Below are 16,259 nucleotides of genomic sequence, written 5' to 3' on the forward strand. Positions count from 1 at the left end.
CCCAGAGATTCTGATTCTGAATTGTTTTATGTATATACCCCAGGTAATTCTGGACCCTGGAATTTCAATTCTGATAAATATTACAAATGATGTTAGAGGAAATTTAGTGCTAGATAGGTTTTTAAAAATAAATTGATTATCTTATATCACTTGTTTTTTTCATTGAGCTAGGCTTACTTTTTAATAACCATATAAACTGGTTTATTGCATCATGCTTTTCTGGAGATAGATTAAAACAACCAGGATTAGAGTTTCTGTATGAATCTGCACTGACCATGTGATTGAATTATATATATAGGTTGATCCTAATTTGCTATCTCATGTTTTCAGTTATTATACATGTTTTTCTCATGTTATTGTGATTCACTTAACAGGATCAATAAAAGTTATAAAGAATATAGCTGTACATGTTAGCCTATGGAAATAATTTCTAAGTATTTGAGGTTTGCTAGTATTCATAGGACTTTTCTGAAACTATGCTAGTGTTCATTGCTTTCTGATATTTAATCACTGATATTTAATCACTCAGAAATTATGACTTCTAATTATAGTGCAGTTTCCAGTTTGATTCAGACAAAGAGAAAAATGGACTTTATTTTCATTTGGATCAAGTGCCCTACAATAGAGAATTAAAAGTCTTGTTTATTGATTTGAAACTATGCCTAGCTTTGGAAATCTTTGAAATTCATTTTCCATGTGATATACTCTTCTCTTATGCTTGTTTTCCAGATATTTCCTTTTATGAATAGCAAGTTGAGACTGTGAAAGGTATTTTAATTATGAAAACACAAGAAAATCTGGGGTAATTATTAAACATATAGTTCAGATAGTTGTCACTTATTTTTTCTCATTATGACAGAATTCCTAAGTGGATAGAGACTCATTTCATATTTGCCTTCTGTACTTTGAACTCATTAATTTTAAACAATTTTATAATTCCGGGGTATGTTTGTTTATGGTTTGGTCTTTTAGTCTGTAATTTCATTAAGTTTCTTACTGAGTACATTTTTATTTATTTATTTTTTTTATTTTATTTTTTTAAAGATTGATTTATTTATTTATTTATTTATTTATTTATTTATTTATTTATTTATTTATACAAGCACTGGGTACAGTCAGAAGTGTGGGAGGGTGAGAGAATTCACCAGAGCCAGAGCGGGGAGCAGAACAGGCAGAAGGACCGAAGTACACTGCTGAGGGGAGCAGCGGGTGGCAGGAGAGGTCTGCGCGCCATGCAGGACCCTCCTCCAGTGGCCGGGGAGCAGCCGGGGATCGAACCGGCGCTGCAGAGGCTGAGGGCAGCTTCGCAACCCAGCGCTCAACCGCTGTGCCACAGGGGAGGCCCATGAGTACATTTTTAAAATCTAATCACCCATATTCCTCCCTCCCCAATTTCCTCATTTCCTCCTGATTCTACTTTTCTCCAGTGTGGTTTATATACTCTTAACTGTTCAGGCTCCTGTCATACTAAAGTAATCTTGTGTTTATTTTAAGTGGATAAGTTAGTTAACAAATGATAATGTGCTTTGGTTTAATGATTTTCACATTTCGAGTTTTAGAGACTATCTTTTGAATTATCAGATTAAACTAGGCTGAACTGATGATCTGGTTGTTGCAAAATACTTCTGATGTTGTAAACAGTTTGTACTTTGTTATATTTTAGGCAGTTTTACTTCAGATTTTTTTTTAAAAAGATTTATTTATTTATGCATACAAGAGCTGGGGCACAGGCCAGAGATGCGAGGGGTGAGAGGATCCACCAGAGACAGAGCAGGGAACAGAACAGGCAGATTAACTGAAATACACTACTGAGGGGAGCAGCGGGCGAGACAGGAGAGGTTTGCCTCACCATGTGGGTTTCTCCCTGGCTGGCCGGGGATTGAACTCGCGCTGCAGAGGCTGTGGATTGTTTCACAGTGCAGTGCTTAACCCCTTGAGCCACTAGGGAGGCCCTTCAGATTTTGTTTTTTTAACCTAGGAACTCCCATGGTATGGTATGTGGTAGTTACTCAATATGTATCTGTTGAATAAATGTCTCTACCCTGAATGTCTTTAATAAGATTATTGGAAAAGTCAAATTTTAGTTAAAAATATTAACCTTGGGGCCTCCCTGGCGGCGCAAGGGGTTAAGATGCAACCTTTTAATGATAAAGGACTGATCACAAAAATCTGCAAAGAGCTGATGAGACTCAGCAACAACAAAGAAAATAACCCAGTCAAAAAATGGGCAGAAGAGCTAAAAAGAAACTTCTCTGAAGAGGAAATGCAAATGGCCAACAGACATATGAAAAAATGTTCAACATCACTTGTAATCAGGGAAATGCAAATCAAAACTACCATGAGATACCATCTCACACAGTGAGAATGGCACATATTAAAAAAACTAGCAACAACAAATGTTGGCGAGGGTGTGGAGAAAAAGGAACTCTTCTGCACTGTTGGTGGGAGTGCAAACTGGTCCAACCACTATGGAGAGCTGTGTGGAGATTTCTGGACCTACTAAACATAGAGCTTCCATATGATCCAGCAATTCCACTCCTAGGTATTTACCCAAAGGACACAGAAACATCAATTCCAAAGAACACCTGCACCCCTATGTTTATAGCAGCACTGTTTACAATAGCTAAGCTTTGGAAACAACCCAAATGCCCAAAAATAGATGACTGGATCAAGAAGATGTGGTACATATATACCATGGAATATTACTCAGCATTCAAAAAAGATAAACACATGCAATTTGCAGCAACATGGATGGCGCTGGAAGGGATCATGCTCAGCGAAATAAGCCAAAAAGAAAAAGAAAAATACCGGATGGTCTCACTCATAGCAGGAATCTAGAAAACTTAAATAAGGGACCAGGAAAATGAATATAAGAAAGTGAAAATCAAAATCAACAAAAAACTATGAACCAGAGACACTTTTTGGGGGGTGGGGGGCGGGAGGGGAAGGATTGGGGTCAGAATGGGGCGTTTGCAATTGTATGGGGGAATATAAAAATAAAATTTATTATTTAAAAAAAAAAAAAAAAAGATGCAACCTTTGAAACTATCTGCAGCTACTGCAGCCCAAGTTCGATCTCTGGCCAGGGAATACCCACATGGCACAGCAGATCTCTCCTGACTTGCTGACTGCTCCCCTCAGCAGTGTATTTCAGTCAATCTGCCTGTTCTATTCCCCACTATGTTTCTGGTGAATCCTCTCATTACCCCCCACACCTCTGGCCTGTACCCCAGTTCTTGTATGCATAAATAAACCTTTAAAAAAAGATTCAACTTTGATCAGTATTCAAACACAAATAATCTCTAAAATAAGTTAAAATTGTTAAACTGCTGCAGAAAGAATTTCTAGTTAATTTGTAGTGTCTGTATCAAAAAAGATCTGAAGTTGATCTGTACTGTGTATGGTCACTGTTTTCATTAGTGTTAGATAAAAAGGGATTCTGAACACAGAATTCTTTCATTCTCATTATTCTTTATTAACGGTGCTTATCTGAAAGATGGAGAGGCTATTATTGGTTGATAATTATTGCACAAGAAAATAGATTTTCTTGACTTTAAGTTATTAATCACCATGTTAAGATGCTCTGTTTAGTACTTTGACATAAAGGGAATTATTTGAGTAATGTCTTGGCACCATCTAGAAGTTTGGTGTTTTTGTTTTTAACCAAAGCACCACTTAAGTTTTAGGTTAAGTGTGAACTATATTTCATATGTAGTCTGGCCTAATGCTGAGGTTTACAATGTTATTATTGGAAATAATATATTTCACTTTACCAACTTGGATGAATAATTTATTGTTCAAGGCAATGAATTTGAAAGGAAAAAATCTTTTCAGTATCTGACTCAGATGTTTATATAATTGTGAGATCTTAGAGATCTTATAGACATCATTCAGATATCTATAGTTAATATCCAGTGGTATATCATATATAAATGTTATTTTGTTGTCTCTCTGTATTGTTCTTTTTCTTATTTGTTCAGTAGAAAATATGGGAAATCATATCTGTGACTTTTTATTTTTAGATTTATTTTTATGTATACAAGAGCTGGGGTACAGGCAAGAGGTGCCGGGGGAGAGGGGACGGGTAAGAGGATTCACCGGAGACAGAGTGGGGAACAGAACAGGCCGACTGACTGAAGTACACTGCTGAGGGGAGCAGCGGGCGAGTCGGGAGAGGTCTGCTGCGTCATGTGGGTTTCTCCCTGGCTGGCAGGAGGCTGTAACTCGTGCTGCAGTGGCTACGATTAGTTTCATAGGTTGTGTCTTAACCCCTTGCGCCACCAGGGAGGCCCTATCTGTGACTTTTACCTGCCCCTTCTGACTTCCTCCTTTTCTGTGTATCAATATTAATAAAACTTGATTTATCTCCCCTAGTATGATTTTCCTCATAACTTTTTATATTGAGGATTTTCCTCCTTTTTTGTCCTTCTCTCTCTTTTATGACTTTCAATCATTTCTTCTTCCAAATTATTACCCCTTGGAGTCATTTAGACTTGAATGACTGTGCTTGAATCCTGATTTTTAAATTTTTACACATGTAAGTTCTGAGTTTGTTTTCTGAACTTATAATAGGGAAAGCTATATCTACACCACCGGATGGTGCACTAGTTCCCTAGGCCTGTTATATACATTACCACATACCAAGTGGCTTAAAACAACAGAAGTTTATTATCTCATACTTCTGGAAGCCTAAAGTGTGAAATCAAGGTGTGGGCAGAGCCATACTCCTTGTGAATCCCTAGAGGACATCCCTTCCTTTCTTCTTCCACCTGCAGGTGCTTGCTGGCAATCCTTAGCTTCCTTTGCTTGTAGTCACATCACTACAATCTTTCCCTTCATCTTTACATTGCTTTCTTGTGTGTGTGTGTGTGTGTGTGTGAGAGAGAGAGAGAGAGAGAGAGAGAGAGAGAGAGAGAGAGAGAGAGAGCCTGTGTGTGCCTGTGTATATATGCATGTGATTATGGGCAAAATATCCCTCTGCCTTTTCTCATTTATGAGCACTCGTCATTGGATTTAGGACTCACCCAGACAATCCAGGATGATCACCTCTTCTCCAGATCCTTAATTTTATCTACAGATTCCCCTTCCAAATAAGGTAACATTCACATGTTCTGGGAATTAGAATGTACATGTACCTTTTTATAGGGCCCCACAATCTTCCTGCTGCAGGTGGTTATAGAATTAAATGAAGTACAGTTATATATGTAAAAAATATTTACATATATTTATGTTGGTAGTTCAGTGCCTGACTAGTGTGGGTTTTTACTAAATGTTAATTAATTTCCCTTCTCTTTAGAAATAGCTGCTTGCCACATTCTGCATCCTGGATGCTTTTGGCAGTTTGGTGAAATTCAAAATGTTCTTGCTCCATCTATTATTCTACTTTTGTCCCTGTTTGTGACCCCAGAAAGTCTGGTCCTCATTGTGTGGACATGCTTAGGGTGTCCTTAGAGCTGTGGCCTGCTCTCCATTGTATTTGTCTAGGCCACATTTTTCCTAACCTTCTGCTTCTGGCATTTTCTCACCTCTATTAAACTTGTGACTTCTCATCTTCACAGTGACCTCTGGAGCTTTCCCTGTCCTTTCTGTTTTTTCATTTCACCCATCTGCTTGGATCTTTACAATTTATTTTCTGTTCTATTCTAGTTGGATTATTCAAACCATTCAAGTTGGATTATTCTTCACTGGATAGGGTCTGCGCCTCTGCTGTCTACATGCCCCAGAGCCACTGTTTATACTCTCTCTCAATGGAAATGTGCTTTTCCTTCCTTCCTTCCTCTTCTTTCAGTGCTTTAAATTTAAATGCACTGGTCCCTCTGTCCACTCAGGCCACTGTCATGCTCAGGTCCCTCATGTTACAAAGTAATTTTCAGGCCTCCCTGGTGGCGCAAGGGTTTAAACGCCACACTATGAAGCAATCTAAGGCCTTTGCAGCATGAGCACCATCCCCCGCCTGCCAGGGAGCAACCCTCCTGTCCCAGCAGATCTCTCCTGACTTGTCCGCTGCTCCCCTCCGCAGTGAACTTCGGTCAATCTGCCTGTTCTGTTTCCCACTCTGTCTGTGGTGAGTCCTCTCACCCCGGAGTCTCTGGCCTGTGCCCCAGCTCTTGTATGCATAAATAAATCTTAAAAAAAAAACAACAGTAATTTTCATTGACTTTGCGGTCTCTTACCATTTTTGAAATGTAACCACTTTCACTTTGCTACTGTGTACTTCATTCTTTCCTGTCTTCCTTTTGTTTCCATTGCTGTCCTGAAACTGCTCTCTTAAAGGCCACTTGGGTTATAAGAGGCTAAATGGCCTGGTGGTAAAGGGACTAAATTGCTAATATCGGACTCCTGGGTTTGAGGTCCAGCTCTACCATTTGCTAATTACTGTGTGACTTCGAGCAGCTTACTTAACTCCATGTCTCTATTTCTTTATCTGTAAAATAGGCATAATATTAGTAACTATCTTTTAGGGCTGTGTGTAAGAATAAATGTATGTAATGCCCTTCTCAGGGCGCCTGGCAAAAGGCAGACACTAAGTATTTTTTTTTTTAAGCGATTGTTTTTTAGTCTTTGTTCTGTGCTGTTGACATTGGACATTGTTGAGCATTCCCTTTTATTTCATTAGTTTCTTCACTGTGTTCAAACTCTAATTAATTCGTGTTGGAGTGTATCTTTTCTAGATACTTTTTTCTGTGGTAATTAACTCCTTTGGCTCCCCTTTTTCTGTGAATGTCTCACCACATTGCATTTCTCTCCCTTCTTTTTCAGCTTCAGTCTTAGATTTATAATTTTGTGGCAGGGTGATTAACCAACATTATCTCTCTCTCCAAATCAGTTCTTTTCTTTACTTCCCTTTTGCTAAAGGACCTGGTGATTGCAGCAGTGTGTTTAAGAACATGGATGTCAGAATGAGAGGGAGGTTGTCTTTGAGCCCTTCAAAGCCCAGGAGACCTTTCTAGATCACTGCAGGTTGGCAGTGCTCTGCGTCCAGCATTAGGTTACTAAGCTGGACGTGGAAAGGAGTGGGGAAACAAAGTTTTATAGCAAATACATTCCTTAATTTTCTTTAGTCAGCGAGGTAAATTCATAAATTTCTTCATGAACTCAGGATGCCTAGAAACTATTTAAACTTGATTTTTTTGAAGGTTTTTTTGAAGATTTTATTTTAAAGGTGTGGTTCTCTCCCCTGGCCCCCTCCACCTTCCCAGCAGAACTGGTAAATACATTAAATTTATGCTCGCATTGCACAGGCAAATAGCAAAAGAATTGATTAAATGTGAAGACATATGGCCATGGTTTTAATTGAGCAGGGGTAGGCTTTAGCCTATTTCTGAGTTGTTATGAGACTCCAGGCTGTGCTGAGAAAGATTTCCTGTTTGTTTTCTGAAATATAGTTTCTTAAATTTGGAATAGACATTTTAGACAAGGATTTCCTTTAATATATTAACTTGCCAGTAAAACATTACATTTCATATTAACAGTAATTAGCAGCACAGTGTTCTTTATGTGTGGGTGAATATAGATTTGTGATGTTTGGAAGTCAGACAATTGGAACTCTCCTTGCGCTGTTTCAGTGTCCCAAGGACACACCTTGACTGGTAGCTTTCTTCCTGTTAACAGTGAATGTCCTTTAAACACAGCTTCATCCCCTAATGGGTTTTGATCTTTAGGGATTAAGCCCAGGAGGACTGTTAACCTAAGGAATGTAACTCAATTAACTGTAAATTATTTAAAATAAACTAATAGCTTTTCCATTTGGAGAGGTTGGCATTGAGGTTTTCTTTGTTTCATTTTTCTCCATCTAATGGTCATTATTTTCTTCTGGCAAATAATTCATTTGTGTAACAGGTGTCAGTAATAATTTTTAAAAGTTTTGTTAACTGATATTTTTAAAAGTTTTTAGAAAAAATTGACCTTGGTTATTCTTTTCCTATCCCAGATCTTTTCCTTGCTACTTAAATTTCATTTAGTTGGAAGATGTCAGCCAACTTTTTGTATGAGTAGGTGTATTCATTAAAAGTAAAAGCTATATAGTTTTTAAAAATAAATAAAATAGTACACACAATAACACACACATTGTTCTCAGCATATCCTTGCTTAGCCAGTGTTGTTTCCCAGACTTTAACCTTGGCTTAACCCTAGGCTCAGTCCTGCTGCCCTGTGACAAGTCTTTTTTACAGTTTGGTGCAGAGCAAATATCATATTATCACCGATAACAAATTTCATATGTTACTATAGGGTTAAATGATCCAAGGTGTAAATCAATTGGCTTTTGTAATCTATTTGATTGGTTTTTTTCTCTTGCAGCATTCAAGGTGAATTTTAGATCTTGGTTTAATGTGGAATTGCTACATTAACTTGGTTTTTATTAAATGTTTTTCCACATTTCTGGTTGGCTATTATGATTTTTCACACTTTGTCTCTGTTCTTTTTCTTTTAAAGTCTGCTCTAGAGCAAACACATAATAAAAACTTGTGGTATTTGTAACCCAGTATAATAAATTCAAGCCTAAACAAGTTAAATCTAATTATAGGACTGCTTTCTAGAGAGGGTATAAACATGCTCTTAAGGACGATTGAGGTAAAGGATATATGAAACCTGAACTTCTCTGCATTTTTATGGGATATAAAGGAAGTAGGTTCTTTTACTCTGCTTATCTGCTACTTTTATTTAGTTTCTGCTCATTCATAATCTGAGCAAGTTCAAATCTAACTAAAAAGTGGGAAGCAGTTAGCAAATACTACGTTTTGTTCATCTCTCTTTACCATCTTGAGGATGTAACAGGGTCCAGAAAATTAGTTGACATTTTCAACTTTTTGAAGGAACCAGAAAGGATAAGGAAACAGAAAATATCTTCTGACTAGACTTCTGTACCTCTCTGACAAGTTGGGATGTCTCAAAAGGCAGAGATTTTTGTAATCTTTCCCAATTTACCAGTTTCTCCCCAAGAAGGAAATTAGGGCACTATTTTTTTTAAAGATTTATTTATTTTATTCAAGAACTGGGGTACAGGCCAGAAGCACAGGAGGGTGAAAGGATTCACCAGAGACAGAGTGGGGAGCAGAACAGGCAGAATGACCAAAATACACTGCTGAGGGGAGCAGCGGGCGAGCGAGGAGAGGTCTGCCGCTCCATGTGGGTATCTCCTTGGCCGCCCGGGAATTGAACCCGCACTGCAGAGGCTGTGGACAGCTTCACAGCACTGTGCTCAACCTGCTGCACCACCTGGGAGGCACTATTTCTGAAGGACTTAGCACAAAGAATTAAGTTGACCGGTTTGAAAATGCACATTGATTTTAATTTTGTCTGCTTTTACAATCCTGGTAGGCAGATTTGTGATTGGAAGGGAGTATAAAAGTTGAAATAATTCTTAGAGAGAAATAGATACTGATTGTAGGCTTGCCTGCCCCTCCCCCCCAATATCTTGAGGGTTGGTAGGATACCAGGCAAGATCCATACCAATACTAGATATTTAGTGATTATATTCAGTAAGGTATCCTTGCCTTTGTGGCAGTTTGTGTGAGAGAATATAAATTTAGAGTAAGTAAATTTTATAACTATGTGATTGAATGCTTAGGAATTTCAAAAAGGCATTTATTATATTTCATTGTCTCTTGTGGAGTTCATTGTGATGTTTCACTATGTTCATTTAGTCCCATTCCATTTGATAGACAGATGTTACTACTTTATTTTTTCTTTTTAAAAAGATTTATTTTTATTTATGCATATAAGAACTAGGGTGTAGGCCAAAGGTGCAGGGGGTAGAGGGTGAGAGGATTCACCACAGAGAGTGGGGAGCAGAACAGGTGGATCTACTGAAATACACTGCTGAGGGGAGCAATGGGTGAGATAGGAGAGGAGAGATCTGCTGTGCCATGTGAGTTAGCTCCCTGGTTGGGGTTTGAACTCATGTCACAGATATTTGAACTCCTGTGCCACCAGGGAGGGCCCCTAATTTTTTTCATTTTTATTGTTTTGAAAAAGTGGTTGGTTTTTACAAGTTTTTTTTTTTTTTTTTTTTTTTTAAGATTTATTTATTTATACAAGCACTGGGTACAGTCAGAAGCGCAAGAGAATTCACCAGAGCCAGAGTGGGGAGCAGAGCAGGCAGAAGGACCGAAGTACGCTGCTGAGGGGAGCAGCAGGGGGCAGGAGAGGTCTGCGCACCATGCAGGACCCTCCTCTGGTGGCCGTGGAGCAGCCGGGGATCGAAATGGAGCTGCAGAGGCCATGGGCAGCTTCGCAACCCAGTGCTCAACCGCTGTGCCACCGGGGAGGCCCTGTTTTTACAAGTTTTTGACAGTGGAACATAATCATTTTATTTTTCTGTTTTCCTCTTGGATATGGTGATTGAATCAGTTTGGGTTTATTGGGTTTATTGGGCAGTTCTTAAATTTTGAATATTCTTTTATATTAAAAAAATCTTACTGAGTCTGTTTTTTTTTTTTTCTTTTATAGCCAACACATATCTCTTTATGGTACAAGCTCGAGGCATAATGTTGAGAGAAAATGTGAAAACAATAGGACATATGATCAGGTTGTACACAAATAAAAACACTACACTCAACGGTACAGGTAAGGCTGCTTCCTGCTTGATCTTGCTTTGCTTCTATTTCTTATGCTTCTAGTCAGAAAGCAGTAAACTTATCTCTCAAGCTCTGGTTTACCTCCAAGTAACTCCCTATTAAAGATGAGGGTATTATCTAATTGTACTGAGAGATTCTCCACCCAGAACTGTCACATATTTGAGGATATGTAAAAGGATAATCACAAACGTCATTGGAATTTTGTGCAAAGGTACTAAAGTCTTGCAAACATACATTAAAGCACTGCAAAAGGCAACTTGTACCTTTTAAAGTCACCTAATTATTTAAGGGAAATTAGTTAAGAAGAATAATTCATATTAGACATTCTGCCTTCTCTCTTTATGCCCACCCGTTCTTATTTCTAAGATGTTTTTCCAACAATGTTTAGGAAATACTTATGTTTTTCTTCTTGTTTTTAATTATAGAAGTTCTTAATACTTTTATGATCTTTAAAAGGATTAGTGGAGACATTATATAAAACTGGAAATCAGTGATTGCTTTTGTCATTTTAAAATATTATCTGGAAGAAGTATCTTTATTAGAATCATAGGAGATTAAAATCTAAGTAATACACGAAACTAATGACTTGATGGTACAATTGATATAAATAGTTTTAGAATTGCAGCAGAGCACTTACGCTCCTATAAGGCAGTGTTTCCTCTTGTCTCAGTATCAGTAGGTGTTGCTTTAAAGGATTCAATGACTGACTTTCAGTTGTTGCATCCTATCCTCATTTTTAATAGTTAAAATTAAAGATTTAATTTATGTCAATAGTTCTTCATAGTGTTACTTTAAACTTCCCTCCTTCTCCTTCCTCTGACCTAATAGAAACTTGCTGTCTCCCAAATACAGGGTTTCTTTCTTAAAATGTGTGTAAAGTGGGTTATCAGTTTTAGACCTAAACATTCGAGACTATAGCATATTAATTTTTAATTTGATGTCACATGTGCTTTAAAACCCATTCTAGTAATTTGCCTAATTTATTTTATGATGCCACAAATCAAAACAATCTTTTTTTGTTTTAAATAACTTTTTTTTAAGATTTATTTATTCATGCATACAAGAACTGGGCACAGGCCCGATGTATGGGAGGGTAGAGGACTCACCAGAGACAGAGCGGGGAGCAGAACAGGTAGACTGACCAAAACACACTGTTGAGGGGAGCTGCAGGTGAGACAGAAGAGTTCTGCCACGCCATGTGGGATTCTCGCTAACTGGCCAGGATCGAACCGGCACTGCAGAGGCTGTGGACAGCTTCACAGCGCTGCACTCAACCGCCTGCACCACCAGGGGAGGCCCTCAAAACACTCTTAATTGTTTTTTCCTTTTTAACCTTAAAGAAATTTCTTCTAGGAAGACTGTCTCATCATAGTTAATATTTTGCTAGTATAACTGGTGTTCTACTTTAATTGGTCTTCTAAATAGTAGGTGAATTTTAGGAGTTCAAAGTGTTCAAAAGCTTCTTTAGGACTAGTTTTATTTGAGTTAGTTGATTGCGAGCATGTTCATTAAAAGAACATTCAACTGAAGAGAGGTGTTAATTGTCTTTAATTTGCTATATTTGTGTAAATGAATGCAGAAAATCTATGCACAATCAGGTTCTTTTTCTGGGATATGACTAAGTTACATGTGAATGTTGAGCTTGATTGGAATTGACTGGTAGGCAAGATAATCTTTCCTCCAGTATTCTACAACTGAAAAAAAAAAAAAGGGAAATTCTTTCCTTCCCTCACCAAGTCATAGTTTCAGTGCAGACTGAACAACCAATGCATACTTTAAAATTTATTCACTTTTAGGAACTTTGAAAGTTTTGCAAATCAGTTAGGAATTGGGTTTGGTTGTAAGAGAGTCAACTGCAGTATTTTAAGCACGTGAGGCTTGATTTCTTTCTAAAAGAAGTCTGGAAGTTAGAGATCTGTAGCTATTGTTGGGAAAATCTTCTCATGCTTTCCATCTTCTGCTCTGTCCAAGATGGATGTGGGGCTTCATTCTTTGTATTTGTTCTTGGGTCAGTAAGGAGGAGGTAGAAAGAGGGAAGAAGACTAGAGTGTCCCTTCTTTGTTTTTGTTTTTTTTAAGATTTATTTATTTATTTATACAAGAACTGGGGTACAGACCAGATGTGTGGGAGGGCGAGAAGATTCACCAGAGGCAGACTGGGGAACAGAACAGGCAGACTGATGAAATACACTGCTGAGGGCAGCAGTGGGCGAGACAGGAGAGGTCTGTTGTGCCATGTGGGACCCTCGCGGGCTGGCCGGGATCGAACCGGCGCTGCAGAGGCTGCAGACAGCTTCACAGCGCGGTGCTCAACTTCCTGTGCCACCAGAGGAGGCCCTAGAGTGTTCCTTCTTAATGAACCTTCCTAGAAATCCCACACTTAGAGCTCGGTACCTTTGGTGGTCTGAATGAAATTGTGGTTTTGTTACTTAAGGGGAAAGGGAGAATGGAGTTTTAGGAGGCAACACTAAGGTTCTGCCATATTCATTTCTGCCATAATATTGAACTATTAATATAGTTAGTCTATTTAACTAGGAATTGAGACACTGCATTAAGAAAAGACATCCTTTATGTGAGAATATCCAGACTTCTGGGAGATAGAAACATAGTTATTCATAATGCAATTGTTTATTTCTGCACATGCTTATATAAATATAATTTGCCATAGAGGAGATAATGGCCAATAAGTTATACAAAGAGCCAATTGAACTCTTGGTGAGACTTGATTAATGTGTACTGACTGACTTATTTAAAATTTTAAATTTAGATTAGATATTAAGAGTTCTCATCAGAAGAAAACCACTAACTGAATGAGATGATAGATCTTAACTAGTTGTGATGAAATTTTGTAACATATTGAATCATTGTTTTGTATACCTTAAGCTAATATGTCAATAAAAATAGTTTACAAAAGAATAAAATTTAACACTTAATGATGGCAAATGGGTTGGATGTTTATAAGTACATTTGATTTCCAAAAGAATTATTCAACCTTGTGGGCCTCCCTTGTGGCGCAGGCGGTTGAGCCCAGCACTGTGGGGCTGTCCGCACCCTCTGCAGCACCAGTTCAATCCCCGCCAACCAGCGAGGGTCCCACATGGCACGGCAGACCTCTCCTGTCTAGCCGCTGCTCCCCTCAGCAGTGTATTTCATCAGCCTGCCTGTTCTGTTCCCTGCTCTGTCTCTTGTGAGTCTTCTCACCCTCCCGCACATCTGGTCTGTACCCGGTTCTTGTATGAATAAATCTTTTTTTTTTAAAGAATTATTTAACCTTGTTCCTGACTTTCTGAAGCCTCAAATATAAATAGGTATATATATCATTCTTGTAAAGAAATCACATACTGGGATAATCAAATGGTGCCTTGCCTTGTAGCCTATGGAATTGGTCAAATTAAGAAAACAAGATGAAAAAAAAAAAAGAAAACAAGATGAATTTACTGAATAATAACTGAAGCAGATGAGGGGGGGTCCAGTGATGTGAGAGATGGTAGTTTTGTTAGAAATAACCCAGCTTAATTATTTGATGGCTGCATAGTCTGGGGCTTCAGATGCTGCCAGACATGGCAAGACGGTGGTAAAGAAACTAGAGCTCTCATTTAGTTTCTGATACAGTTTTAAGCTTGCCCATTGCAGAAAAAGCAAAGTTCTTGAAAGGTCTCCTTAGGTCCTCTTCTTTTCCCTTGAGTGAGAAGCTGAATAGGGGCACCTGTCCAGTGGTGTTCATTCTGTTTCTCTTTTCTTTGGGTGTGGCTCTCGAAGGGAGTGAGAAGGCAGGGGCCCTAGAACTCACTGTGTTTTCATCCATTCATTAGATGAAATAATGTCTACATTTTCAGCAGTTGTGGTGAATTAGTCTCCAATGCGTCTACCTGCACAACCTTTAGAAGTTGCTCCCAATTTTGAAAATAATAGTTAGGCAAGATGGAGCTAACCACCTTTGTAGGAATGATGATTTTGTAGGGTTAATTTAATATAGTCTCCAAAAGCTTAGATTATTGTTGGTTATATTATCATGGTTCACTGGGTGATTCACTCAGTCATGTGCTTTATTCTTTATTAATTAAGATTTGTTATTGATCATTGGGAGTTCTGTATTATGTTCTGACAGTTCACCATCCCAGCAAGTTTGTACTGTGTTATAGGTACTTTATTAGATTCTAGAAATCAAAGACAATTTGATTTCAATTAAGAGAGGTGTTCAGACTATTGGCGGGGGGTGAATATCATATATAATGCATTGGGATGAACTAAGTACTAGTGGACACAGTTCTCTAGGATTGCAAAGAATTTTCAGTTTAAGTCTGGCAATGGATTGAGATCCTTGTAGTCATTATGATGTGGCCAAGAAGAATGCATTTAGCTCTAAAACTTTGCATTCAAAGGAAGTAAATATACTGATACTGCATTTCTTCTAAGTTTTTTATGTGATTTTAAAAACCTGATAAAGGACTTTATCATTTTATTAGTTTAGAATGAGAGTCACTCATTCTAGCACAAAAATAAAAAATGAAACAACTGTCTGTTGCTTCTAGACTCCCCAGGGAAACTACCATTAAAAGTTCTGTAAGTTGAATGTGGATAAACAGAATCATCAGGGAAGTGATGAAGAGTAAGACAGTGCTCTTATTTAAAGTTAACCACATGCCATTAAGAAATTATTTGAGAATTACATAAAAATGTTAATATTGGCCTTAGGAGTATAAGGAAACCAGTTTTGGGAACTCATAAAGGCAGTGGACACCCAACCTTATTTTCTATTTCTAGTTCATATAAATGCACAGTATATAGTAGTTGTTTAGCTAACATAGCAGGAATTTCCATAAAAGGATTCTTTTGACTATAACTTGAAATTTGATGTATATCCAGATATATATATTTAATACTATCAAGGAAAGAGTTATAACTTTATTGAACTTCCCTCCATTTATGTTTAAGATCTTTAAATCTTTCAGATATATATTGAAGAGGTAAAGAAATAGGCTACTAAAGAGGTTTCTGTGTTCTTCCTTTTCCCTGGGCATACAAAAACTATCACTGAATCCCCCCATCAGTTTTGTTCCCTAATCCCTTTTCCTTAAGCTTTACTGATGCCTTGTCAAGTTCATGACTGGATTTCTGCAGTCCTTTGGAATTGGACCTTCTCCTGCAGTTTCTTACTTTTCCTTTGTGCCAAATCCTCACAAACCTCTGCTTAGTAGCCTCTGTAAGGCCTCTTTTTGCAGGTGGGCCTGGAGGTGGGTGAGACTTTGCTCTGAAGTGCCATCCTGGCTTCCAGCTGCATCCCTGTCAACTCTGTTTTAAAGATTAATGTTTAGGTTGACAAAGGTATGTAGGGAATGAACATGTTTAGTTTTCTTTGACTTTCCTCATTACATATTCAGTCTCCTGGTCTCTACCATTTTCCCATGGTGAGAGAGTTTAGCTTTTACGTTTCAATAAGGATATAACTTTGGCTTAACACCTTTTGCTTGCTGGTCACTGTCAGGCCTCTCTTTTAAATCACATACCTGTTGTCTTTCCTCTCTTTGTTTTTCAGACTAGCTCAGATAGGAATGTTTCTGTTATAGGAGCAGTTAACTGAAAATTGAAAACATGTTTTCCCATTTTCCTGAAGTGTCTGCTTTGCACTTAAAGTGAGCTTCATTTTCTGTGAATTCATGGTTTGTGCTTTAGGAGACAGACA

At 38.0% G+C, this 16,259-nt stretch overlaps 1 protein-coding gene across 2 annotated transcripts in view; it reads left to right on the forward strand.

The window, feature by feature from the left end:
* B4GALT6 (beta-1,4-galactosyltransferase 6) overlaps positions 1–16,259 on the forward strand; it is a 68,429-nt gene that overhangs the window by 13,737 nt on the left and 38,433 nt on the right. For both annotated transcript variants that reach the window (XM_037508693.2, XM_037508695.2), the window contains exon 2: positions 10,450–10,566. In XM_037508693.2, the coding sequence (XP_037364590.1) occupies positions 10,450–10,566 (117 nt within the window). The remainder of the gene's footprint in view (positions 1–10,449; positions 10,567–16,259) is intronic.

The sequence above is a fragment of the Talpa occidentalis genome, unplaced genomic scaffold (genome assembly GCF_014898055.3).
Source record: "Talpa occidentalis isolate TD23 unplaced genomic scaffold, MPIMG_talOcc4v2.1 talOcc4.13, whole genome shotgun sequence".
Classification (NCBI taxonomy): domain Eukaryota; kingdom Metazoa; phylum Chordata; class Mammalia; order Eulipotyphla; family Talpidae; genus Talpa; species Talpa occidentalis.